At 43.7% G+C, this 24,540-nt stretch overlaps 1 protein-coding gene across 4 annotated transcripts in view; it reads right to left on the bottom strand.

Moving 5' to 3' along the window:
• Positions 1-24,540, bottom strand: part of GCNT2 (glucosaminyl (N-acetyl) transferase 2 (I blood group)) — an 83,628-nt gene that overhangs the window by 4,945 nt on the left and 54,143 nt on the right. For 3 of the 4 annotated variants that reach the window (XM_047101733.1, XM_047101734.1, XM_047101735.1), the window contains one exon: positions 2,734-2,826. The exons of the other annotated variant lie outside the window; for it this stretch is intronic. In XM_047101733.1, coding sequence (XP_046957689.1) covers positions 2,734-2,826 — 93 coding nt within the window. The remainder of the gene's footprint in view (positions 1-2,733; positions 2,827-24,540) is intronic. 4 annotated transcript variants of the gene reach the window in all.

The following is a 24,540-nucleotide window of genomic DNA, read 5'->3' as shown; positions in this document are numbered from 1 at the left end:
GAGTCCTCAGAAGGATGCTGGCAGAAGGAGGAAGCTGGGACCGTTGAAACTCTGGCAATCCCAATTTTATTTTATTTTATTATTATTATTATTTTTTTAATTTTTTTTTTTTAACGTTTATTTATTTTTGGGACAGAGAGAGACAGAGCATGAACGGGGGAGGGGCAGAGAGAGAGGGAGACAGAATCTGAAACAGGCTCCAGGCTCCGAGCCATCAGCCCAGAGCCCGACGCGGGGCTCGAACTCACGGACCGCGAGATCGTGACCTGGCTGAAGTCGGACGCTTAACCGACTGCGCCACCCAGGCGCCCCTATTATTATTTTTTTTAACGTTTATTTATTTTTGAGACAGAGAGAAACAGAGCATGAATGGGGGAGGGTCAGAGAGAGGGAGACACAGAATCCAAAACAGGCTCCAGGCTCTGAGCTGTCAGCACAGAGCCCGACGCGGGGCTCGAACTCACAGACCGCAAGATCATGACCTGAGCCGAAGTCGGCCGCTTAACCGACTGAGCCACCCAGGCGCCCCAATCCCAATTTTAAAAAAGCAAACACATGGGGGACTTAGGTGGCTCTGTCGGTTAAGCAACCGACTCTTGATTTCGACTCAGGTCATGACCTCAAGGTTCGTGGGTTGAGCCCCGCGTCCGGCCCCACACTGCTTGGGATTCTCTCTCTCCCTCTCCCTCTGCTCTTTCCCCCTCCTCTCAAAATAAATATGTAAACTTAAAATATAATAATAATAACAATAAAGCAAACGCATTTCAAACAACAACGCATTTTAGGTGTGGGATATAGCAATAAACAAACTGGTCAAAAATCCTAACCCTCTTGGGGCTTCACTTCTGGGGAGAAAGACAGTAAAGATATAAAGTCTGTAAGTCAGTGAAGAAAACCAGCCGAGTAACAAGAAATTGTAACCAGAGATGGGAACTCCAAGTTCAAGACCGTAGAGCTAGAGTAGTCTCTGTGATTCTAAGGGCCTATGAAGTAGGTGCGCATCCACGGGTTTGGAACAAATCCACCACTCACGACCAAGGGGGAAAGGTCCGGATTGTACTCCAGACTCGCAGGCACTGTTCTGCCTCCTCTGGGTTATGTCTTTTCTTTTCCCCATCTAGTGGTTTGGGGGACAAACTATTTTTAGGTCCGGAACCATATCAGGCTTTCAGATGTTCACCGGCATCACAGGCACTAAGAGAAGAAAATGAGACATTTGTCTCAGAGGCTTGGGCTACCCAAGCTGTGTACCCTCTGCAGGTTCCTGGCTTGGAGCTACTCTCATGGGCCCACCTGTCGTGTGATAAGTAAAGGTCCCTATAAAAATGGAAACCTGACTAGCTTGTACCTTGTCTATGGGGTAGGGCCTGGATACAGGTGAGGACAAGGAGAATGAGAGTAAGGTTCTAGGGAGGGGCAGGGCTTGGTGCTGACACACAGAACAGAAGCTTCCGTGGTAGAGGCCAGAGGCGCAAAGTAATGACGTCACAGGGGTCCCTGCCATGGCGGCTGAAGTCTTCCAGTGTTACAGCTGGAGAGGAGGTGGAGAAGCAGATCAGGTGACCACAGCAGTCCCACAGGGAGGATGACAGGGTTACAGGAGGACTGTGGAAAAGGCAAGACATCTCAAGTATTGGGACCTCGACTAATGGCGATGGTCTCTTTTCTAAAGAAGTCCCCCAGAGATGAAAGAGCAAAGCAACCTTCTCTCCACTCTCTTCCTGCTCCAAGGAGGGCAGGCTGTGATGAGAATGCAGGCAGGGGGCGGGAGATGTCCTGTGGGGAAAATGTTGGCTGATTAAGACGAAGATGTTGGAGAGCAGGGTGTATGGGACGTGAGGGTGTTGCCATCTTCAGTGGATGGGGACCTCAGGAAGACACGAGAAGGGGGTGCGGTGTAAATCTGAGACAGAGCCTTTAAAGAGGAAATCAGGTGAAAATGAGGTCACACAGGATGGGACCTGATTCAATATGGGTGGTGTCAGTATAAAAAGAGATTGGGACAGAGACGCACACAGAAAGAAGACCACGTGAGGACTCGGGAAGAAGGCGGTATCTCTAAGCCTCTCAGAAGAAACCAAATTTACAGCCACCTTGATCTCGAACTTCGAGCCTGCAGAACTGGGAGGGAATAAGTTCCTGTTATTTAAGCCATCCGGTCATTCATCCTAGTGAATGAATACCATGCTGGGTAGGTACCAGACAGGGTGAATGGAACGTATGCCAGGGCTGATAAAAACCCTTCTTTAGAAAGTTCTATCGCAGGGTCGCCTGGGTGGCACGGTCGGTTAAGCGCCCGACTCTGCGTTTTGGCCCAGGTCGCGATCTCACGGTTCTCGGGTTGGAGCCCTGCGTTGGCAGTGTGGAGCCTGCTTGGGTCTGTGGTGAGACCATGACGTCACTTCTCATCCTGACCACTTCCCCTCCTAACCACCGCACTCCCAAAAGAAAGAGAAATAAATCATGTGAAGACAGCAGAAACTAGCAAGAAAATACCATTATAAGTCGAGCCCACCTCTCAACCCCCTCAGGAATCATGAGCTGGAGCATGTCGGCGAGACCCCGAAGTCTCCTTTTCAAGGCCCATGTCTTAGAGCCTCTAGCTACTCCGGGAACTCGGATTGTTTTAAATACACAAGCAGTTCTGTCTGCGAGAACCCCTGTATTCCACAGCTACGTCCATGCCAACACCAACAAGCAGTGAGGCCTCAAAGAGTGAAGTGAGTGCCTCACCATGGCAGCCGCCGTGTTTATCTTCCATGTCGATCCACTTTATAGCCCTGAGATTACCGGTCCACGATGCATTTGGCATGGAGCCCGGGACACCTGCAACATTGATAAGGGAGAAAAGCAGACATGAGAACCAAGACAGAAGGGTGTCGATTGCATCAGTGAAGCCTCCACGTCATGTTCACTTTTTCACTACGTTATCTTTCGCGTTAGATTTTCCATCACTGGTGGAAAGCTCGTGGTGTGAGTAGCCGATGGTTATGAGCTCTGCCTTGCTACCAGTAAAAATACATACGCACATATAGTTGGTTTTTCATAATGTGTGCCCAAGCCTGCAAAAGAGAGGTTAAGAAATACCGTAGCAGGAAACCGTAATGCAGATGGACAAGTTGAGGAGTTTTGGGTCATCTCTCAATGGCCTTGAGCTGAATTCACTTTCAATCCTAATATTACAGCTGTTTCGGATTTTCCATGTGACCTCGATCTTAAAATGAAAGCTCAGGAAACAGGCTACCCTAGGTGCTAAGCACTAATTAAGTGAACTTGCAGTACGAGGCATACAGAAGGGAAATATCTTGCTTACTACATATAAACTCAAACAAATCCCTTAACACACGATCCTTCTTTATTTGTTAAAGTGCTTCTTGAGCATTTGGTGTTGCCGAGCATTGTGTGAGGCCCTGGGAACAGAGAGAGAGGAGACAAGACGTGATTGCCGGTCACCCAAAGAAGATGAACAGTTGACCCCAAGCAGGAAGTTGTGAGCTTTGAGCTTTTCCTAGGAAGACTGGTGTGCCCTGACCTCCCCAACTTCTCTATTTCTTTCAGGTGTTCTTTTGGCCAGACGTTTAGTTGCCGACCCAGTACCCAATTAGTTACCGGATTCACCTTTGAAAAGTAGGAAGCCTTGAAAAGAGGAGAGGACAGCTCTAGAGGTCTCCATCTTGCTAAGCAGGGCTTTTCCTCCTTGGCATTATTGACACTTTAGGCTGGATAATTCATTGTTGTAGGGCCTCTCCCGGGTATTGTAATATAGCAACATCCCTGGATTCCACCCACCAGATGCCAGTAGTACACGCCCCCCAGTTGTGACCATTAAAAACATCTTCCGGTGTTGCCAAATGTCCCCGGGGTCGGGGGTGGGGGGCAGAACTGCCCCATTTGAGAAACACTGTGCTAAACTATTTTAAATAACCCTCTCTATCTCAGTAACTTTTGCCTACTCCTATCGAATAGTTTTACCCCAAGGTTCCCATCATTGGAAAATAAGTACGTGGGAATCAAATGCAAATACAACAAAAGAAGAAATATTTTGCTTCATAAGAGCTCCGGCAATTTTCACCAGTGCGCAATGCAATCTGAATGTGATTCTAATGTATGGACACAGGTATGACATGTGTACCCAAACGGTAACAGTCCCTTCCTACAAGATCTGGTAGGCTGAATAATACCACTCCCCTCGACATACGCTCAAAGAAGTCCGAATCCTAATCTCTGGAACCTGATAATATGTTATGTTACAGGTGAAAGAGAATTCAGTTTGCTGATCAGCTGACCTTAAAATAGGGAGATTATTTTGAATTATCAAGGTCAGTGCAATGCAATCACAAGGGTCTTTAACAGTGGAAGAGGGAGGTAAAGAGTTAGTCTTTTTTTTACTATTTAAACGTAGAGGAATGGGGTAAGGACCACGGTCATTAGAAGCTGAAAAAGGCCCAGACCCTACAGAAAGGAACAGAGACCAGCCAACGTTTTGGTTTTAGTCTGGTGAGACCGTGTCAGAATTCTGTCCTACAGAACTGTATCATAATACATTTATGTTATTTAAGCTGCTAAGTCCGTGGTAGATTGTTACAATGGCAAATAGAAAACTAATACACATACTAACTAGGCAAAAACTTACTCAAGATGATAAGTATTTTTTCATAAGAAAAACGAAACTGGGCAAAACCAATAATTTTCAAGAAGTTTAAGTGGATGGGCACATAAACATGTTTCCTCTTTAAAAACATTAATAAAAATGTGCATTTTCAGAAGAAAAAAGCTCTGTTCTTCTGCCCTGATGTCACATGATAATTATATGATGCTCTGAATCAAGAATTGTACCAAGGTCTCCCAACCAAAATTAAATTATGCAAGCCTTTCCTGTAAATAGCATGAATCCTTACCCCCAAGGGCTCACTCTAAGACTGATTCTTTTTTTCTTGTTGCCAAACTTGAAAAGTTTGCTTATAAATCTTGAGTAGTGAAGAAAAACAGTATTTATTAAGCAATAATTTTTCCTATTGCTTTGATTTGCATTTATTACTTTAAAAACTACTTTAGCATTTGCCTTTCCCAAAAGAAACTTCTTTATTTTGTTCTTAGTACACATTTTAAAAGAATTCAGAATAAAACTTGCCTTGGTTGAGTTGGGGGTTGGGGGGAGGGCCGTCCAGAAAACAAAGAGATAATTTGGTATATTTAATTGTGTCAGCAAGATTAGCTGACCTGGACGTGATTTTTTTTATGATTATTTGTTTGTTTATTTGTTTTTATTAACTTTTTTTTTAGGGGGGGAGGGGCAGAGAGAGAGGGAGACAGAAACTGAAGCAGGCTCCAGGCTCCGAGCTGTCAGCCCACAGCCTGACCTGGGCTTGAACTCACGAAACACAAGATCATGACCCAAGCCAAAGTTGAATGTTCAACCGACTGAGCCACCCAGGTGCCCCTACATGGATGTGATTTTTATGAGTCTATTTTGATTAAATAACTACAGCAGAAGAGGGTGAAGAACGCATTGCCATGAGAAAAAGTCCCTACCCTCCTTTACATTACATTTTTTTTTTACAAAACAAGATATTTTTTTCCCTCTCCTTTTCGTTAATACTGTTCACCAAAAACTGACTCTTCCTCAGAAACACATTCCTTATTCTAGAGATAAGGTGGTGACATTTACAATTAATGACTGCTGTCTTTTTTTTTTTTTTTCTTAATGTTTATTTATTTTTGAGAGAGAGACAGAGGGTGAGCAGGGCAGGGGCTGAGAGAATGGGAGACACAGAATGGGAAGCAGGCTCCAGGCTCTGAGCTGTCAGCACAGAGCCCGACACGGGGCTCAAACCCACAAGCTGTGAAATCATGACCTGAGCTGAAGTCAGATGCTTAACCAACCGAGCCACCGGGCGCCCCATAATGGCTGCTTTAATGTCTTTAAACACATGGCACGTGTGAACCTCCTGCTCATGAAATTATAAACCTCAACTTCTATACTTTCTGTTTAATGACAAATCTCCAACATGCCTGTTTAAATACTACTCATATTCGTGCCTACAAAAATTACAGTTTGAAAAACAGAATCGGAGAGGGGCGCCTGAGTGCTTCGGCTGGTTGAGTGTCAGACTCTTGATTTCGGCTCAGGTCATCATCCCAGGGTTGTGGGATCGAGCCCCGAGTCAGGCACTGCACTGAGTGTGGAGCCTGCTTGGGCTTCTCTCTTTCACTCTCTCTTTCTGCCCCTCCCCTGCTCACGCGCACGCGCTCTCTCCCTCAAATACATAAAATGAAAAAAAAAATTGAAAGGAAAAAAGTAGAACCAAGGAGACGGACAAAGTCAAATTCTATTTTGTCTTTTCTTGCAAAGAATCCTTCCTGAGGCACAGGAATAACTGGCAGGAGTGGGCAGAGCCCCTAGCGTTGCAAGTGTGGTGGTTGTCGGACTGGGCGCCCCCTTGGTGCTTGTTAGAAACGCAGACTACCAGGCCCCACCCAGACATCCTGCACCAGAATCGGCATCTTCACAAGATCCCCAGAGGAGCCTGGCACACAAGGAAGTCTGAGAAGCCCTGGGCTATCACCGACATTGCAAAGAGGACAGAGCTCCTGTGTCTCCTCGCCTTGAAGTCCCTCCCTCAGCCTTCAGCAGGTTTCCAGTTAGCTTCTCTCTCCCCTTTCCTCACACTTTGCCCTTGGGAAGGAATCCCATACTGTGTACCTTCCATCCTTTGGTTAATTTAACAAACTCGTCCCCGTTGCCAGGGATACGTGTGTTTGAGAAGACCTCTCAAGTCACTTCCTTGGAGACTATCAGCCTCCTCCGTGTGAGGAGAAGCCATGTTGAACAGAAGACCAGTCTGCACTGTGCCTTGACCTCACAGCATTTGGCCCACCGGGGATTTTCAGTCAATGTTAAAGGGGTCAATGAGTGCCCATGGTCAAGGGTTGCCCCTCAACTCGGTCTTCAGGGATGGCGGTAGGACCGCTTAGCTTGGGTGTCGACAGGACAGGCCTGCTTGCCGCCTTGGTTTTCCAACAGGCCACTGTACTTTAAGGTGTAATCATGTTCTACCTCTTGATATCAAAAAGTACTTATTCAATTCTCTCAGCCAAGGCCAACCAGCTTCAGTTTGCCTTCCAGCAATTGTTTAAGTGGCCACCAATCACTTATTCTCCACATCCGTCCTACTGGTGCAACTAGCGTCGGGAAGTGATAAGACCCTCAACAAGACTTCTGGTCACAGCTCGAATATCAGCTCAATGTGAATACTTTGCAGGCATCGCTTGATTATTATTTTGAGGAGATAATGGCAAGCAAGAGATTGAATGGTCTAAATGTGCCATGTGACCACTATTCAGTAACTGAAGGTGCCTTGGGTTAAAACATACCTGGAGACCCCAAAGCTACTGATCCCATCACTTGGGCCAACGTCCAGATGCTCCTTCTCTTCTAAAAGTGTCCACTAAGCATAACTATTTCCTGTTTTTCTCCCAGAGATTGACCCAAGGCAGAATCATCTACCACCCCCCTCCCCATGGAACACACTGGCCTTCCCGCTGGGATTGGGGAACTTAATTATTATCCCAGCTTTGTTGCTAACCAGCTATGTATGCTGGAACACCATTTAACATCACACAGTCTCTCTTTCAGATGAAGCATAGATCACATCAGTGGTTGTTCAACCTTTTACACACATTTTTTAAAATTTTATTTTATTTAATTTTTTTTTTTTAATTTTTTTTTTTCAACGTTTATTTATTTTTGGGACAGAGAGAGACAGAGCATGAACGGGGGAGGGGCAGAGAGAGAGGGAGACACAGAATCGGAAACAGGCTCCAGGCTCTGAGCCATCAGCCCAGAGCCCGACGCGGGGCTCGAACTCACGGACCGCGAGATCGTGACCTGGCTGAAGTTGGACGCTTAACCGACTGCGCCACCCAGGCGCCCCTATTTAATTTTTTTGAGAGAGAGAGAGAACACACACATGCAAGCACAGGAGGGACAGAGGGAGAAGGAGAGAGAGAATCCCAAGCAGGCTCAGTGCGGAGCCTGACTCCAGGCTTGATCTCACAACCATGAGATCATGACCTGAGCCAAAATCAAGAGGTGGGACACTTAGCCCACTGAGCCACCCAGGCGCTCTGATTTTTCAACCTTTTAGATTGCAATCTACAGAAAAACAATTTATTTTATTTTATTTTCAGAGAAAGAGAGAGCACAAGCCGGGGGGTGGGGGGGAGGAGAGAGAATCCCAAGCACACTCCAAGATGTCAGCGCAGAACTCAAAGTGGGGCTCGAACTCACAACTGTGAGATCGTGACGAGCAGAAATCAGGAGTCAAATGCTTAATCGACTAAGCCACCCAGGCACCCCAAAACAATCATATATCATCATATGCACAGACACATATGTAAAGTAAATGAAAGTTTCGCAAATTACTCAGGCTTATGACATGTAAGTAAGGCACTTGTTTATTTTATGTTATTTTTTCATAATAAAATTCTGGTCAAAACCGACTCAAGTGATTTCTGGAACCACTAAATGGGAAATAGTGCTGTTTTAAAAATACTGTACTGGGGGAACCTGGGTGGCTCAGTCGGTTAAGCATCCAACTCTTGGTTTCAGCTCACGTCACTTTCTCACAGTTTCATGAGTCTGGGCCCCACATCAGGCTCCATAATGACAGTGCGGAAGCTGCTTGGGATTTTCTGTCTCGCTTTCTCTCTGTCCCTCCCCCATTCTTGCTGTCTCTGTCTCTCTCAAAATAAATAATAAACCTTAAATTTAAAAAAAAAAACATAAATAAAAATACTTTACTTGATGACTGTGTCATTATTACTGCTGTTATGATTATGATTATTATTGTGCAGGATTCTGGGAGGGTAGTTATGAGGTATTATGGATAAAGTCTACCCTCCATTCCTAAGCGTCCAAGGAAGGGTCTATTTTGCATTATTTCTAGGAAGGGGCAAACAGAATACACCGATATTATCAGAGGAACCATCTTAAACTATAAAATCCAATTCTCTGATTTGCTCTTCATAGGCTAATGTAAACAAAAGATTTGAGATAAGTTTATAGAGTAACCAAGACTGTTTTTCTTGGAGCTTAGCCATTATTAGTCAAATAAGTGCCTTTGTTGAATAAATGAACATGGTTCTTTGAAATGCAAACTTTATTTATATTGACTTGACTTTCTCCTTATTGTTCTTAGGCAGTGCGGGCCTCATTTTGCGAGACCTCCATGTGGTAACAATTCCAGCAACTGCTTACTCCTTAAGCTCAGATATGTACTTTTCAACTTACCAAATTTTGTTTTTACGTGTCAAAAGTCAATGCTAATGCCAATGTACAGACAAGGGTTTTCTCACAAGTTAATGGTAGTGCTGTAAATCGGCATGACTCTGGAAAATCACTTTGGAAATACGTGGGGAAAGTCACCATCGCCCTCAATTCCCTTTGGCCCTTTAAACCAATAGCTTCACAATAAGCTAAGGAAATCATTTTTTAAGTGTTTATATATGAAGGTGTTTATTTTGACATTATTTATACATAACGATTAACATCACAGGCTCTCAGGTCAGAGTCAACATTTCAAATCCTTATCTCTGCTATTACTGGCCGGGTGACCTTGAACAGTTGGGCAATCTCTATAAGACATCACACACTAATCTTCAAAACCTCACGGGGTTTTGTTAATGTTAAATAAAATAATGTATGTGTTGTGCTTAGCACAGTGCCTGGCATACTTAACGAAATAAATGGTTGAAAACATAACCTATTAAAATCATGGGGACAGGGTAGCTGTGGCAGAGATGGCTTCTTTACTATAACCGGAAGCAAGTTTACCAACTTCGGCGCTACTGACATTTGGGCTGGATAATTTGGGCTCTGGGGACTTTCCTGAGCACTGGAGGATGTATATATACCAGCATCCCTGGCCTTTACCCACTGGGTGCTACAAAGCAGTCCCCATCCCTGTGCCTCCTACTCCCCACTCCTCACCCCCCACCCCCGTGACGACCCAAAACGTCTCCAGATGTTGCCAAATGTCCCCCAGAGGGCAAAACTGCCCCTGACTGAGAGCACAAAATTGTCCACTATTAATAAAATCACGAACAAATATTTACATGTAAAATGACCATATAGTTTTTAGTTTATAAAACTTTCTTCGATGGTACTGCTTTTATATTTTTAATGAGTTTATTTACATACCTCTGAGACTTAACTGCTTTGCTGACCTAGGAATTGTACTTGTGAATATTTTAAGAATAAAGCAACAAAAGAAAAAGATGCACAGTGTTCAGTGGTGATTCGCTTTCACAACAACAACAACAACAAAATGGAAAATTATCTAGGAAGCAGGAAATGTACCGTTAAGTAACTTGTAGCCTTTTTGTCTCATTGTTAATTACGGTCATATTTAGCCATAAAAAGATACAATTTTGGTTGTTGTTCATTAATCACTTAGGATCTGTAACACACAAACTTACTAAAAGAGATCCTGCTTTGTTTCAGGTGGATGTTTTCTAGAGCTCTGCAGTCTGAGACAATGGCATAGTATCCTTAAAACAACATCACCGCATTCAGCTCAGATAATTGCCAACAAACTGACTCATCTTTGGTTGTAAAAGGAAAAGATGAAATGAGTAAAGGAAAAAAAAAACCCAGAATTGTATTTTATTTTTTTTTAATGTTTATTTATCCATCCTGAGAGAGAGAAAAAACCGGAGGGAAGGGCAGAGAGAGAGAGAGGGGGAGGGGGAGAGGGAGGGAGAGAGAGAGAGATAGAGAGAGAGAGAGAGAGAGAGAGAGAAAGAGAATCCCAAGCAGGCTCTGTGCTATCACAGCCCTACACTGGACTCGATCCCAGGACCCTGGGATCATGACCTCAGCCAAAATCAAGAGTCAGATGCTCAACCGACTGAGCCACCCAGGTGCCCTTAAAAAAACCGGAATCTTAGACTCAAAAGGCTTTTAGAAATTTTAGTATGTTTCAATATTTTAATATATTCCTTCTCATTGGCATGCCGTGTAAACTAGAGCCTAGGAAATTTAAGTGAATTGCCCAGGAGTGTGGATGTGCTAAATACCTTGTTGATTTTGTTTCAAGATAATTCACCCAATTATTCAGTTTTCCCGAATGCTTCCTATGCTCTAGAATAGATGCTGAGGGTAGAGCTATGAACGAGATGTCCTTGGAGCTGTTGGCCTAGAGTATTCAGAAATTATATATTTATTAATATTTTTCTGAGTAGCCCAAACCCTCCCCTCAAGAGGGGAGGTGTCGGATTACTTTGAACTGTCTGCCCTGTGTCTGTTTTTTCAAGCCACTTGGAGATGCTAAACCCACCAACCACTCATCCCCGACAAACGAAAGCAAATTCACACTTGGCCATCATCCCAAACCTCTCCTGTGGGTGCCCATTCTACCCCTTACTAGAATTCTGTCTCCTTGCTCCGTTTCTCATTTTACCGCTGCTTCTGCTCCCCCTGGACCCAGTTTAACATTTATCTCCTCTCCCAAAAGCTTGACTCTCAACTAGCATTTTTAATTTCCTGCTTTGGATGGTCGCTAATCAAGCAGCTCGCCCCAGCGAGCTCCCCAGAACCGAAATTATAGATCACATTCAGGCCACTCGGACCACATTATAGGTCACATTCAGGCCAGGGCGATGCCAGAATACTGACCATGACGCGGAAGGACTGTTGCCATCTTGTCCCCAGACTACTAACAGCAAACTGGCCGCTCACAGGCCACATGCGATCGATCGTAGGCCTGTTTGGTTCGACCCTCACAGAAGTGTGGGTTGAACACTGAAAAAGAAAAAAAAAATTCCCCACGGAAGTTTAGATTGCCAGTGTCCCTCGACAACAATTCACTGGGGCTTTGAGAAGCCAGGGATTCTCCTACTGCCCTGTTCCCCACCATGCTTCACTCACTCATATTGTCTAGCTGGCCCTGTCAACGCGTAGTTTGTAAAAGTGGGTTCCCAGACCTCGTCTTTCACATTGCCCACCTCATCATGCATCGCTGTCCACGCACACCTGGCGGTCCCGCCACCCTCGGGGGAATTCCTAAATTGGTCTCCCATTTTCAGCGGTCAGGGGTAAGGCTCAGACATTAATGTTTTTCAACACGTCCCCCTAATCTTAAGGTGTAGCCAGGGTTGAGAGCACCTGTTTTTCACAGAATGTTTTATTGAACATCCCTTCATAGGGGTCAGACTTTTTAGCTTCTAAAACGCCACGCGTTGTGCCTCAGTAAGGAGAGATTTTCTTTTTCACCAGAGAAAGCAAGTTAAAGTTTTATTTATTTATTTATTTTTTTTAATTTTTTTTTTTCAACATTTATTTATTTTTGGGACAGAGAGAGACAGAGCATGAACGGGGGAGGGGCAGAGAGAGAGGGAGACGCAGAATCGGAAACAGGCTCCAGGCTCTGAGCCATCAGCCCAGAGCCCGACGCGGGGCTCGAACTCCCGGACCGCGAGATCGTGACCTGGCTGAAGTCGGACGCTTAACCGACTGCGCCACCCAGGCGCCCCGCAAGTTAAAGTTTTAGAGGCTCTAAAAGTACAGAACACTGCAAAGGGACCAGTTATGTTCCACCTGCCCAAAATTAGTCATCGTGGCACCTTTGCCTTGTGAATATTTCCTTCTTGTCCTCTTAAAAATATTATCCTATCGTTGGTGAAAAATTGAACCCTGGTTATGGGAATGGATCCATATAATGCGTAAAAGCACAAAGAACAAAACTGAAAAGTTAACACAAAACCCAACACCACACCATCCTACACCTACTGGTAACAACCATTACGAAAACATTATTTCACAAGAAACAACAAGCGTTGGTGAGGATATGGAGAAAAAGGAACCCCCTTGCACTGTTGGTGGGAAAGCACACTGGCACAGTGTCCTCAAAGGTTTAAAAATGGAACTACCTTATGATCTGGCAATTCTGCTACCGGGTATTTACCCCCCAAATGCAAACACGTTAATTTATGCACCCCAGTGTTTATAGCAGCATTATTTATAAAGCCAAATTACAGAAGCAGTCCAAACGTCCATCAGTTGATGAACGGGTATATCTACATATGAAGGATTATTACTCAGTCATAAAAAAGAATGAAATCTTACCATATGCCATGACAAAGGTGGAACTGGAGGGTGAAATACTGAGTGAAATAAGTCAATCAGAGGAAGACCAATACTGAATGATTTCACTCATGGGGAATTTAAGAAACAGAACAAATGCGCCAAGGGAAAAAAAGAGAGAGAGAGAGAGAGAGAAATCAAGAAGCAGACTCTTCACTATTGAGAACAAAGTGATGGTCACCAGAGGAGCAGGGCTTGGGGGGGTTGAATTAAATAGGGGATGGGGATTAAGGAGGGCACTTGGGATGAGCATCAGATGATGTATGGAAGTGTTGAATCACTATGTTGTACACCTGAGACTAATGTAGCAATGTATGTTAACCATGGGATTTTTTTTTTAAAAGAAAAAGAAAACATTATTTCGTAAAGCATCTTCTTATACAAATAAATATTTCCATGTCACCTTAAGATTTCAACATAGCGGGGCACCTGGGTGGCTCAGGTCATGATCTCGTGGTTCATGAGTTCGAGCCCCACATCGGACTCTGTGCTGACAGCTCAGAACCTGGAGCCTGCTCCAGATGGTGTCTCCCTCTCTCTCTGCCCCTCCCCTGCTCGTGCTCAGTCTCTCTCTCAAAAATAAGTAAAAACATTAAAAAAAAAAAAAAGACTTCAACATACCTATTAACTAGTTGACTAACCTATATTGGATAATGATTGCAAATAACCCCACACAAGTGGCTTTTACCATTGAGATATATGGGTTGGGTTTCCTTAAATGAGTCTAGGCATTCCCTACGCACGTGTTTACTGCTTTCTAAGGTTTATCAATTCAAAAAATGGTTACCTTAGGACTGAAGTTTTATTAGATTCTAGAAACTTGAGAGATTCTGTTATTTGCAGCATGTGAACATTAAGTACAGTAATTTTCTCTGTGATCTATTTGTTTAGATGTGTTTGTTTAGAGCTCCGTTCCCTTACATGATAAAGATTTCTCGTCAGGGCCATTTGCTATTGGAATCAACTGAGTATAGCATGCCCTGTATTGCTGTGTTGTCTGGGAAGAGGTTCTCGGCAAATCCATTAGACGAATTTTCGTCTTGCCCAGGACACAGGGCCTTCTTCACCTTCAAAACAAGGCACCAGGCTACACCCAGTTGGATGTACATCAAGAATTCATTTGCAAGTGGTAGAACGTTTCCTCCAATTCCTTGTAAAAGCAGCCAGATAAAAACCATGCCTGTTTAGGACTCTTGTCTGATTTTAATCCCTATTTTCAACCCAAGACAGGTCCAGAGGAGCTGAAGGTCCCTGATAAGTTGCATTTGTTGCTGCACGTACTGGGGTGTATATACAGGTTGCCAATTCTGGGAATTAAGTGCCTATCTATAGCAAGCCTAATCTTTTATACAGAACGGGACAAGTAGTTCTTCTGTTTACAGTATTCTTCTGCAAAAATGAGAAACATCTAAACAAACTTTCAAAAGAGAACGAACACGGGAGGAAGAGTCTTGGGATGTGCCCCGGATACATGGGGGAGGACCTCCCCCCCCACCCCTACCCTGCCACCCCCTCACCCCATGGAGTTTACAGCTGTTTTTAGAAATACAGAAAGCCACAGAGTAGGCCTAGCATTTCTTCTGGAAACATCTCCTGAAGCTGAACATTTGGCTAAAAAGCACTGGGCTGCAATTAGAAGTTACACAGCAACCCAAAGAAAGGCAGAAGTAATTTATGGGGGTGGGGATGGTTGTCACTTTTGGAAGTGACCGGGGTTTTTTGGAGTACTAGCCTAACATGGGTTCTTGTGATGGTTACTCAGGTAAGGATCAGTTTGAGAGTTCAGTGGTCAATTCTAATAAGTGCAGTTTTGTCTATATGCAAAAGTTCAATAAAAAGTTTAAGAAAGTGGGGCGCCTGGGTGACTCAGTTGGTTAAGCGTCTGACTTAGGCTCAGGTCATGATCTCGCGATTTGTGGGTTTGAGCCCCGCGTCGGGCTCTGTCCTGACAGCTCGGAGCCTGGAACCTGCTTCGGATTCTGTGTCTCCCTCTCTCTCTGCCCCACCCCTGCTTGTGCTCTGTCTCTCCCTCTCAAAAATAAATAAAACATTAAACAAGTTTTTTTCAGTTTAAGAAAGTTATAGAATGTGTACGAAGGTGATAAAATAAAACGTGAGCCAAAGAAACGTTGGCCCCTTCAGTTCCTTGCCCTTGACTCTCGTCCTCCGCCCAGAGTCGTTTTAGGAATGGAAGTGCCAGTTTTGAGTTATCCAGCTGTGAGGTTTTGAGGCCTCTATTCTTAAGGACTCGATACTGGTGTTTTCATTTGTGCGGTCGTTATTTTCAGTATTTTAGAAACTCTGAATTATGGACATATTTAGATCAAGACCAATAACTAATATCCTTAATTCATAGTAAGAGATACACTCTTTTTTTTTTTAATGTTTATTTATTTTTTGAGAGACAGAGAGAGACAGAGCATGAGCGGGGGAGGGGCAGAGAGAGAGGGGGACAGAATCCGAAGCAGGCTCGAGGCTCGGAGCTGTCAGCACAGAACCTGACTCAGGACTCAAATTCACGAACCGTGAGATCACGATCTGACCCGAAGCCGGATGCTTAACCGACTGAGCCACCCAGCTGCCCCAAACTCTTTGTTTTAATGTTTATTTATTTTTGAGAGATAGAGAGTGTGTGTGAGTGAGTGGGGGAGGGGCAGAGAGAGAGGGAGGCAGAGCATCCAAGGCGGCCTCTCTGCTGTCAGCATAGAGCCCAGTGTTGGGCTCGAACCCACAAACCGTGAGCCAAAGTCAGACTCTCAACCGACTGAGCCACCCAGGAGCCCAGTAAAAGATAAACTCTAAAGTCATTTACAAATCCAGACAAATCCTCTTCTGTATGAGTTTTTTTGTTTGACTTTCAGTAGGCTCCACGCCCAATGTGGGGCTTGAACTCATAACCTGGATTAAGGATCCCATCCTCCACTGACTGAGCCAGCCAGGTGCCCCCTGAATGAGTTCTGATAAGAGATCATATTGGGATGTTGTGACGTGCTCATTAGGCTGCTTTTGTATGACTGACTGAAAGGACTCACAATGGAAGTTTTGTGAGTCGGTCATATGTGTTTCTGGAATAAAAGTGGAATTCAGTTTTGGTTATTCTTCCAATTAAGTTTGTGACATTCCCGCTATTTAAAGATCATCCTTGACTTACAATGGGGTTAAGTCCCAATAAACTCACTGTAAATTGAAAATATCCAGTTGAAAATACATTTAATACACCTAACCTATGGGACTTCAAAGCCTACCCTAGACTACCTTAAATATGCTTAGAATGCTCATATTGCCTACGGTTGGGCAAGATCATCTAACACAAAACTTATTCGTAATACAGTGTCGACTCTCTCATGTAATTGATCGAGTACTGTATGGAAAGTGAAAAACAGAATGGTTGTGGGGCACCTGGGTGGCTCAGTCGGTTGAGCGTCCAACTTCAGCTCAGCTCACGATCTCACGGCTGGTGAGTTCCAGCCCCACATCGGGCTCTGTGCTGACAGCTTGGAGCCTGGAGCCTGGAGCCTGCTTCAGATTCTGTGTCTCCCTCTCTCTCTGCCTCTCCCCTGCTCGCACTTTGTCTGAGTTCTAGAAAATCTTCCAGATCTTTGGTAGTAATCTCAGAAGCCTCTGCATCTTGGGAAACTGCCTTCTCCCAGAGCCTGTTGTCTCTTAATGCGGACAATTGGGTGGAATCAAAAAACAAAACAAAACAAAAAAACCATGACAGTTTTTAATACTTACTAGGCACCATGCGGCATTTTCAGCAACTGATATTATGACACGTAATTTACTTATAACAGTAGTACTATTAGCGTCCCCATTTTACAAATACAGAAACTGAAATTCAGAGTGATTACATAATTTGCCTCACATTGTATACACTAGGAATCTGCAAAGCTGCACTCGAAGCCAAGCAGTCTGGTTCCAGAGAGCCTCTTCCCCTCCCCCACAGTTCATACACGATCCAGCCTCTGTCTCGCTCAGCATTTATAGGCACGCCCCCCAAATACCCTCCAGAAACAAGGAGAAATGTGCTATACTAAAACAGCCAGGCAAATGGGGATATTGTGTTAGTACTCAGTACCCAATATCCTCATGTGGTCAGAATTTTATGGTACAAAAATCACTTCTCCCCACTGCCTAAGGCGATTGGCCTGAGTTTCATTAAGTCATGGCAGGAGTGGTAGCTGGCATCTAGACAAGAACACAGTGACTGTGACAAGGAGAGAAATTCACTGCCCAGAGGCCATTGTTCCAGTAATCCCACTGGAAGGGGGCGGGGAGGGATGGAATTGGTCATAGAATCACCAATGGCCAAGCTGGGAGCTACATTCTCCATTATCTTGTAAATCATCGGCATTGTCTCCATTTTACATATGAGTAAATTGAAGCCCACATAGGATAACGTAACTGCTCAAGGTCATACACCAGGTACCTGAAACCTAAGCCTGTCTGCCTCTAAAATGTTTGCTCCTTCCATTGCATGCTCCAGAGTTAAAGCAAAATAATGCAGGAAAACTTTTTTGAGATCACCCAGTTCAATTTCCTCATTTTATAGAGAAGGAAACCGAGGCTCTAAGAGATGAAGTGACTTGTCTAGGGTCAAACAGCTAATCAAGGACAAGAGGCTAGAACCTAGAAGATAATTTTGTAATGTGCATATGTAGGTCACTGGCCTTTCTTAGATGGTTCAGTGGCTGGAGTCTGAAGAACCTATGTGTTCTAATCCTTGAGTGTCTTTTGGGGTCATCCAAGACCTCATCCTTAGAGGCCATCAGAGATTCTTCCAGCTCTTCTACAAACATCTTTGAAGAGAAATACTAGCAAGTCACAGCCAATGCTGTGAAATGCATTATTCTCCAGATATATACATCTGTATGTGTATATACATATATATACATACGTATGTATATATACATATATATATACACACACAGATGTATATATCTGGAGAATACATACATACGTATATATATGTATTATGTATTTGGGGGAGGGAAATTGAATCAGAACTGCCCAATATACAATTCTTACTTTTTAATAAATTCCCAAACACCTTCCCAACTGTCTCCAATGTCCTAAAACCAAAATTAACTGAGGCTCAGTTTGGTTAAGTCATTCGGCTAGTGTCCTACAAGCTGACAAGGCTGGGATGCCTAAGTCTGTATTCTCCCCTCCACACTGTCCTGCAAGATGAGAGAAACCTCGCACAAAGCTCAGAAGCTTGAAACCTGGGGAATCTCAGATTAAATGATATATGTGAAAAATTAACAAGATAATTAAACCCAACAGAGAAGGCTCTACGAGGACTTGTGATGGAAAATACATTAAGATTTAGCTGAAGGCAAAATTTTTCCTTCTGTCATTTCCAAAGTCAAACATACAGGGACTCATAAAATAGAAAGACGGTCAACTTGGCCTTTTTTTTTTTTTTCCTAAATAGAGGAAGCAGTATACAGTAGCAACAAGAGATGAAAAAAAGCATCTCTAAACACTGCCCATGAACAGTCTATGTCACCAATCAGCTTACTACTCTTAGTAACATTCTCTACCCATCTTCCCTACAGAAAGAGGGAGGCCAAGAGAATGGACATTGTTAGCAATCATTATTCTGACTCTTGCTTCTAATGCTTACAGAATTTGTAGATTCAGCTTTGTCCATTAAAAAAAATTAAAGAAGAAGAAGAAACAGAAGAAAAAGAAACAGAAGAAGAAGAAGAAGAAGAAGAAGAAGAAGAAACAAAAGAAGAAGGAGAAGAAACAGAAGAAGATGAAGGAAAAGAGGAGGAGGAGGAGGAGGAGGAAGAAAACGTAGTCTGGTTGATGTAACATATCCTAAAAGTTTAAGTTGGATACAAAGAGTTTCACTTCTCAGCAAATCATTATTATGGGATACATAGAAAGCCTTAGCCTGGACTACTGGAATGTTATATTTCCTTTGAAAAGAAGCAGCTTACTCATTTCTGAAAACTGGAGTCTACTCCATGATTTTCTATAAATCGTGTTTTCTTGCTTTGAGTTTGTGTGGTAGTTGTCAAAGCTGGTCAGTGGGCACGAGAGGGTTATGGTGGTGTGTGTTGGTGAATTTCATGTTAGAGTTTATAAATTATCCCGGTGTAAGCAGCTAGGAGGGACGACGTCTGTTTTAACTTTGAGGAAGTTGAACGCCCAAAATGGGAAGGATGTGGCTGGGCCAGCAAAAACCTGCACAGAGTGATTGTGAAAAAGCTCTCATTTCTTTCAGGTCCTTGCCATGCTGATTTCCTTTCCTGAGAAATTATATTATGTTCCACATAAATACTGCCTTAAGTCCCTTCGGGTTCACGGTATGGCTTAAGAAAACAAAACAACCTATGAATCCCAATCCCCGTTTCTTTCCCATGATGTGATTGCAAAAATAAAGTCCTGAAGACACTATCGACATCCTTTGAATTTTCGAGGAAATGCTTCTCACGGAGGATACTTCACAGTGTTGGTGGGAGGATGAAGTAAGCGGTGTTAGTTTCAAAAATTACACCCAGTAACATTAAGGGAAATCAAAGTTAGAAAGAATGAGTACCCATCCCAGCAAATTAAGCTGGTACATGGTGGTGGAACTGTAGTGTAGACCCTGGTAAGAATATATTTAAATTTTATCTTATTGAGGATCCTCTTGTTCCTACGTAGACAAACTTTTTTTTTTATTGTTATAATTTTTTTATTTTGGAGAGAGAGCATGGGAGTGAGGAAGAGGGGCAGAGGGAGAGGGAGAGAGAGGGAATCCCAAGCAGGCTCCTCACTCAGTGCACAGCCCAACATGGGGCTGGATCCCACGACCCCGGGATCGTGACCTGAGCCGAAATCCAGGGTCGAATACCCAATTCACTGAGCCACCCAGGCGTCCCTCAGTGGACAAATTCTTAACCTCTCACTTTACACTCAAGTTTTTCATTTCCTTCTCAGAACGGCTAAGAAGTAGCTGCTGTTACCATGACTGTAGAGATGAGAAGTTTGAGGTTAGGGTTACCCATGATCACCAAGCTAACAAGGGCAAAGCTAAAATTCATCAGCAGTTTTGCCTCGTCCCGAGCCCAGGGGATATTTGCTCAATACGAATACTTCCCAAACGTCAGTTATTTGCACATCACTTTTATAACAGCCACTATAATGCAACCGGCATCACGCTTTTCCTTACATAGGCTCGCTTTCCTTTTCCCTGGTGACTGCCTTTTTTTCACAGTCAAGGAGAACCTCTGACGGAAATGAACAGAACCAACATTTGCTGCCAATCTAAAAAGGGGCCAGTGTCTGTAAAAGATGGCCTCCACCAGTGGTTCTCAAAGTGCGCTTCCTAGACAAGAAGCAACAAGTCACCTGGGAGTTTGTTGGAAATACAGATTCTGGGGCTTGCCCCAGGCCTCCTGAATCAGAAAGTCTATGCGTAGGGCTCCGCTATCTGTGTTCCAACAGGCAGATCCTGGGAGTCCGTCTGAGAACCACTGCACTGTATACATTATCTTATTTAATACTCATAACTGCTCTGGGAACTAAGTGCTATACGTCATTCCCGTCATCGCAGATGGGTAAACTGAGGGTCAGCAGACACTAAAACCAGCAGCACATAGTTAGCAAATAAGGGCAGCCAGGGCTTAAACTCTGTTTGTCTGGCTCCAAAGGCTTTTCAGAGTATCACCTCGACTCAAAGGGGGATGGAAGGAGATGCCGTTGTAGTGGTTCAGAGAAATGGAGTTGAGACATTTAGGTTAAGAAGATAATTTTGACATTGATTATACATCTATTATGGCTTTGATACACAAAATAGCTTATTTTATTGCTTAAAGGGTCATTGAAATGCAATACTATGTTTTTGTTTTTTAAAAAAAAAAAAAGGCAACTGCTGCTTCTAGAAAATATTTGTCTTGGTCGAGATGATGCCAGGTTGAAAATTGGAAAAAATGGTCTTGCCACTTCTAAAATGGATGCTGTATTAATCCTTTGTGCTCGAATAAAGTCACATTAAGTTCAGCTTAGTGAATGTTTACCAATCATAACGGTATTTGTACTTAATTAAATCTTCATATATACTTTAATCCAATTGCTTTTGTCTTGCAGAATGTTGTTCTAGAGATTAGGAATTAAAAGCTAACCGAGAGCAGTGTTTCTGCATTCTTTCCTTCACGGGGGTGGGGAGCAAAGTATGTTTGGGCACAGATTCCCCAGTAAAGATGATCCAAATATTATAGCATCACCAATGACCGGAAGCATCATAAATGATCCTTCAACTGCCTACAGCTTCGGCATAGCTCAACTATGTAGATTGTATGCAACCTGTCTAAAGTTTCTCTACTAGGAACTCAGCACGTTGTGATGCAGACTCATCCATCAGTCTAGGTACTCAAGAGCCAGAGTGAATTGTAAATTTTCAATCTTCCCCCAAATTTCTGGTCCCCAAAGGGTCTAGGTTTCCTCCATGAGGAAACACAAGCCAGAAGGCCCAAACCACCAACACAATATTTTAAAAATCATGTCCAAATTTATTACGCGTATTTAATATTATGATCTGGCTATACAAACGTAGTATCGTTTTAAAATTCTGTTATATGGATAGGAACCCATGGAAGTTTCTGATTTATACAATTTTTCCTTCAACCAGAATTTACCTCCATATTGATCAAATAAGTGTCAGTGTGGATTTTCATCTGGCCGCAGACACACACAAATAGCTGTATGGTAGAGCTGACTGTTCTAATGACATTTTTAAGACATGATCCTAACAGTCCATCAATATTTATAATTCTCGGTCGGTCACCGGCATGACTGAATGCATCCTTTGTGGCTCTAGAAACTGATTTCTAAACTTAGGCTGATGTACAGAGAACACAATGCACACTTTGAAAAACACTGGGACTGATCCAGCCACGCCCAGATTTAAGGGCCCGGTAGGTAACCTTTCGGGTAGAGAACACCTACCTTCTAAATAGCTCAGTGTTTACATCTGCTGGGAGCGACACCTGGAGAAATGCTTCAAGTTCTTTCTACTGTTGTCTTTTCTTAACCTTTCATTTCCTTATACCCGTGTTTCTTTCCCCCTAATCCAGTAGCGAAGGAGCAGCCCAGATCAAATGAAGACAGGAGAAGCCCACTGCACGAAAGGGGAGCAGGCCAGGAATCTAACAGCAATACTAACAGCGGGGCTGGAGGGGCGCCAAGTTGGGGGAGAAACTCCAAGCAGGCGCACGTAAGATGGAAACGAACTGCGGGCGTCCAGGTAGGGAGCAGGTGCTTTCTCTTGGAATCAGATGCGACTGCATGATGGGCCCGGGGTGGCTACCCGGAAACCAGATTTCTTACGGAGGAACTTTGCCCTATGACATTCTGACTGGAACTCCGAGGCTTGCCAGTTCTACAAGGTCTTTCTGATACTTTTATCTTCTTCACTGATACCACGTGTTGGCCTAGCTCTTGTGGAATTATACCTCCATGCGGTATCTTACCTGCCATTTCTCTAACCCTTACTATCAAAAATTACGCCACCCCTTGTTTGGATCCAGGTGACAAATCGCTTCAAAATAAGGAAACTTGGGGCGCCTGGGTGGCGCAGTCGGTTAAGCGTCCGACTTCAGCCAGGTCACGATCTCGCGGTCCGGGAGTTCGAGCCCCGCGTCGGGCTCTGGGCCGATGGCTCAGAGCCTGGAGCCTGCTTCCGATTCTGTGTCTCCCTCTCTCTCTGCCCCTCCCCCGTTCATGCTCTGTCTCTCTCTGTCCCAAAAATAAATAAAAACGTTGAAAAAAAATAAGGAAAACTAAAGCGTTTAAGTCAAAAGCAGCTTCCTAAATGTCGGCCGATGATCTGTGCAAATAAAGAACGCATTGTGTCGTCCTTTGTTTCTCGCTTACAGACAGTAGGGGACCTGCTATAAAGATCATTTTCCTTCATCTGTGTATTTGTGGGAGAAAAAGAGTATATGTGGGGGCGCCTGGGGTGGTTCAGTCGGTAGAGCATGTGACTTGATCTCGGGCTTGTAAGTTCGAGCCCCACATTGGGTGTAGGGATTTCTTGTAAATACATAAATAAATAAATAAATGGACAAAATACTATTTTAAAAAAATGAACAGACAAAACAAAACTCATAGAATACAGAGATGGGTGGTTATCAGAAGGGAAGGGGTCTGGGGGTGGGTAAAACGGGTGAAGGGGGTTCATTGCATAACGACAGGTGGTAACCAGACTTCTTATGGTGGTCACCTCGTAGTGTGACCATAAATCAAATGATTATGTTGTACACCTGCAACTAATCCTATGCCAATTTTACCTCAATTAAAGAGAAAAAGGATGTGTACCGTTCTCCACGCATGATGTTTCATTAATTTTATTGTCTGTAAACGTAGTAAAATATCTCTGGAAGGATACAGAAGGAAGCAATCTATCAGGAACTGACGGAGTGCAAAATAAAGAGATCTGGCACCTTTTGAATATATTTCCTGTTTTTTAGAAAGCTAACTTAAAAAAAAATGTTTTAAAAACAGGGGCAGATATTCAGAAAAAGAAAAAAAACAACTACAACAACAACACATTTTTTGAGTGGTGGAGTGGGGGGAAATGAGTCCAATATACTAAAATTCTAAATCCGGAAACAAACTCCTTGAGGTCATGTCTGTCTTCTTACAAAAGGCACTCTTGGTCCATGGAACAGTAGTTGGTACAACTAAGGGCTAAATAAATATTTGTTGACTGCTAAAAATATAAATGTCAAAATGTTCTACTAATTTTTGAAGACTTCTATTCACTGTGAAGACAAAGTCTCGATACACTTCACAGGGACTAGGTTCAAAGTCTCAGCCTGCTTGTTCCTCCCCCACCCCCCCCCCCCACCCCAGCCTTTTGTAAGAACACTGGCCATTTCCACTGGCTCACAGAAGGAAGAGCCAGACCAAAGCCTGTTCCAGATGGGGACTGGGGAAGCTGTCACAGAAGCCTGTGTGGGGTTGGCCATCAGTTCCAACAAGGACACCTTCCCATGACTCCAGTTAGCACAGCGGCCCTGCTAAGCCTCAGCGTGTTCACCGTGTTCCAACACGCGCGCGCACACACACACACACAGACTCTCTCTCTCTCTCTCTATTCCTGTTAACCTTATTTCCAGCTTAAAGTGGTCAGCTGGAACTTACCTCCATGGCCCCTCATTTTTTTCCCCACCCTTCCCCTGTCCTGTCTCCCTTCTGGGATTCTGCAGGGAATTTGCTTCAGATATACAGGAAAGATGAAATGACTATTCCCTCCTTTGCTGGTGCAAGTTCAAACTTCAGGTCACACAAATCCAGGATTAGATCCCAGCTTTGCTTGGACAAGCCGTGTAAAGATGAGCATATTACTTCAGTCTCTCTAAACCTCCTTTTCTTCCTCTGCTCGTGAGGATTACAAT

Source organism: Lynx rufus, unplaced genomic scaffold, assembly GCF_022079265.1.
Source record: "Lynx rufus isolate CCGP_SWC_20201006 ecotype Redwood Valley unplaced genomic scaffold, mLynRuf1.p SCAF_6, whole genome shotgun sequence".
Classification (NCBI taxonomy): Eukaryota; Metazoa; Chordata; class Mammalia; order Carnivora; family Felidae; genus Lynx; species Lynx rufus.
This window is presented reverse-complemented; position numbering and strand designations above follow the sequence as displayed.